Source organism: Eimeria mitis, genomic scaffold, assembly GCF_000499745.2.
Source record: "Eimeria mitis Houghton genomic scaffold, Emh_scaff2554, whole genome shotgun sequence".
Taxonomy (NCBI): Eukaryota; Apicomplexa; class Conoidasida; order Eucoccidiorida; family Eimeriidae; genus Eimeria; species Eimeria mitis.
The window spans coordinates 1-2,494 of NW_024015149.1; the positions used below are offsets into that span (position 1 = coordinate 1).

The window sequence follows — 2,494 nt, forward strand, 5'->3', positions numbered from 1 at the left end:
TCGCACAACAGCAGCAGCAGTAGCAACAGGCACCGACACACCTAGACCCCCAGCAGCAGCAGGAGCAGCAACAACAACTGCAGCAACAGCAACTACAGCAGAGCTATATGGAGCAGAGAAAGAGGGGAAGCATAAGTTCAGGGTCTAGCACACCGGCAGTAACTAATAGGGGTTGGTGGCGGCACGTATGCAGACAAAATATATACAAAAGAAAAGGCGCATAATAGTAAAACACAAACGAAATTTAAATATACAAAAGAATGAAGAATATAATAATATATAAAATAGAAAGGCAATGGACGGTCGAGTGGACTGCATTCGGCGGTTTATATAAATAGTTTAACAAATTGTTTCTTTGCACAAAAAAAAATAAAATTTCTTCAGCTCGTCTGCATGCATGCAGTGTTTCTTCTCCTTTCAGGCCAAACATAATACAATATAAAACAAGAGAAATACCCCAATTAGACTGCTTTGACTCTGTCTCTGTGTTTTCATTGTTTTCTCCGTCTGGTGGCTATGGAGTTCGGCTACGGTGTATGTAGAACTCTACACAACTTCAGGTGTACGTACACCTACTTTGGTAGTGTTTCAAGCCGACTTTTATATCTCTTCTTTGTTTTTCTGTCTCTGTCTATATCTCAGTTTCTGTCTCTGCCTGTGCCTCTGCCTGCACTTGTCTCTTCTTCTGTCTCTGTCTCGCTGTCTCTTTCTGTCTCTATCTCTCTGTCCCTCTCTCTTTCTTTCTCTGATTCTCTATCTATGTATCTGCTTATATACTTGTCGTTTGCAACGCAGAAAGTTTTATTAAGAAAAGAAGCAGTTGTTATTGGTATTGTGTTGATAGCAGGTGAAATGAAGGTTTGGCTTATGTAGGCGCTGCTGCGCCTGCAAGTCCTCGTATCTCTGCTATTTCATGCTGCAGACTGACCCCAATTTTGTGTGCATGCACGCATGCAGCGAAGAACTGGCCAGCCGTCTGTAGACTTCTATGCAGACGGCTGTNATTTTGTGTGCATGCACGCATGCAGCGAAGAACTGGCCAGCCGTCTGTAGACTTCTATGCAGACGGCTGTATGTACGGGTGACGAGGAGGGGATAGACAACAGCACCGATGATCGCAGCACTGAGCTCCTTATAGTATTCTAGTAGATATTCTAGTGAGTCAAGAGAATACCGAGCAAGACGAGAGAATGGCATCAATACCTTGGCCATCTGAGCCGTGAAATTGTGCCGCTTTGTCAGCTCCTTGCAAAAGAATTTGCTGCTTTCCCGCAGCAGCGCAGCTAGCTGCAGCAAGCGACCCCTTAATACATAATAAACTCCGAGTGTATGTACAGCTTTCGTCTTGCGTCCTTCTATATCAAGACCATGTGATCCTCTCCCAGCAACAATAGGAATACCACTTAAATATAATAAACGTTTACTGCATACATCTACATCTAATACAGTTGAAATAATATCATTTGTATAACTACGAAGAGCTTCGGATAGATCAGGGGTAAATAGCTGACCCGCCCAGTCTAGCACTGTAAGATAGCTACGCAGTAACTCTTGCAAATGAAAAGAATCTAGTAAATTTCCTATTGCTTCTACATGCCAGTATTCTAATACATCTTGAACTTTTCCACTTCTGAAATGTGGCAAACCCAAAGAATGCCATACAGCTTTCGCTGGGTCTGCTGGTGCTGCACGGCCCCTCACCCCTGTATGGTTCGGCTCAGCTGGTGGGGTATCTGCTCGCACTGCTCGCAAATCTGGAGTGGCTGTAGCAGCCAGCTGCGCATGCGGAGGTGATGGGGGCGGACGAGGTGTAGCTACAGCCGGAGAAGAAGAAACTGCTGCAGGCGGCTTGTCGCTCTTCCTTGAAAAGAAATCTGAAAAACAAACAAATACGCAGAAACATATAAAGATGCAAAAAAAGAAAAAGAAATATATCAGAAACAAATAAAAACAAACTATATGAAAGAGAAACAAATGAAATATGCACAATAAACATGCATATCATAAGCTGGTCAAGCTTATGCAGCAACTGGAGCCGCTGCTGTTTCTGCAGCAACTGGATATGCTGCAGCGCAAGCATCGACTGCTGCAGCAGCTGCAGCAACTGCAGCGGCTGCAGCAACTGCAGCAGCTGCAGCAACTGCAGCAGCTGCAGCAACTGCAGCAGCTGCAGCAACTGCAGCAGCTGCAGCAACTGCAGCAGCTCACGCTGCTTGCATGCAGCAGAACGCACCTTTGACGCGACGCCCCAGACGGCGCAGCACCCCTGGCCGCGGCTGTGCTTTGGGTGCGGCATCGACCGCCTCAGCAAATGCGTTGGGGTGTACAGACACATCAGAAGCCGCGAGAGCAGCAACCAGAAAAAGACAAACTACAACCAACGCTACACCGTGCAGCAGACGCTTCCCCTCCCACCCTGGACGTCCTTGATGGGGGGAACGACGAGCCCCGGAAGAAAAGAGAAAAGCAGCCATCTGCATGCGTTTGCTGCTGC

At 46.7% G+C, this 2,494-nt stretch overlaps 1 protein-coding gene across 1 annotated transcript; it reads left to right on the plus strand.

Moving 5' to 3' along the window:
• Positions 1-2,020: 2,020 nt before the first annotated feature.
• Positions 2,021-2,239, plus strand: EMH_0055480 (uncharacterized protein; the record flags this gene model as incomplete). The annotated part of the gene is made up of 1 exon (XM_038022447.1): positions 2,021-2,239. One exon carries the CDS (start codon positions 2,021-2,023, stop codon positions 2,237-2,239), a length of 219 nt encoding a protein of 72 aa, XP_037878301.1.
• Between the last annotated feature and the right edge of the window lie 255 nt (positions 2,240-2,494).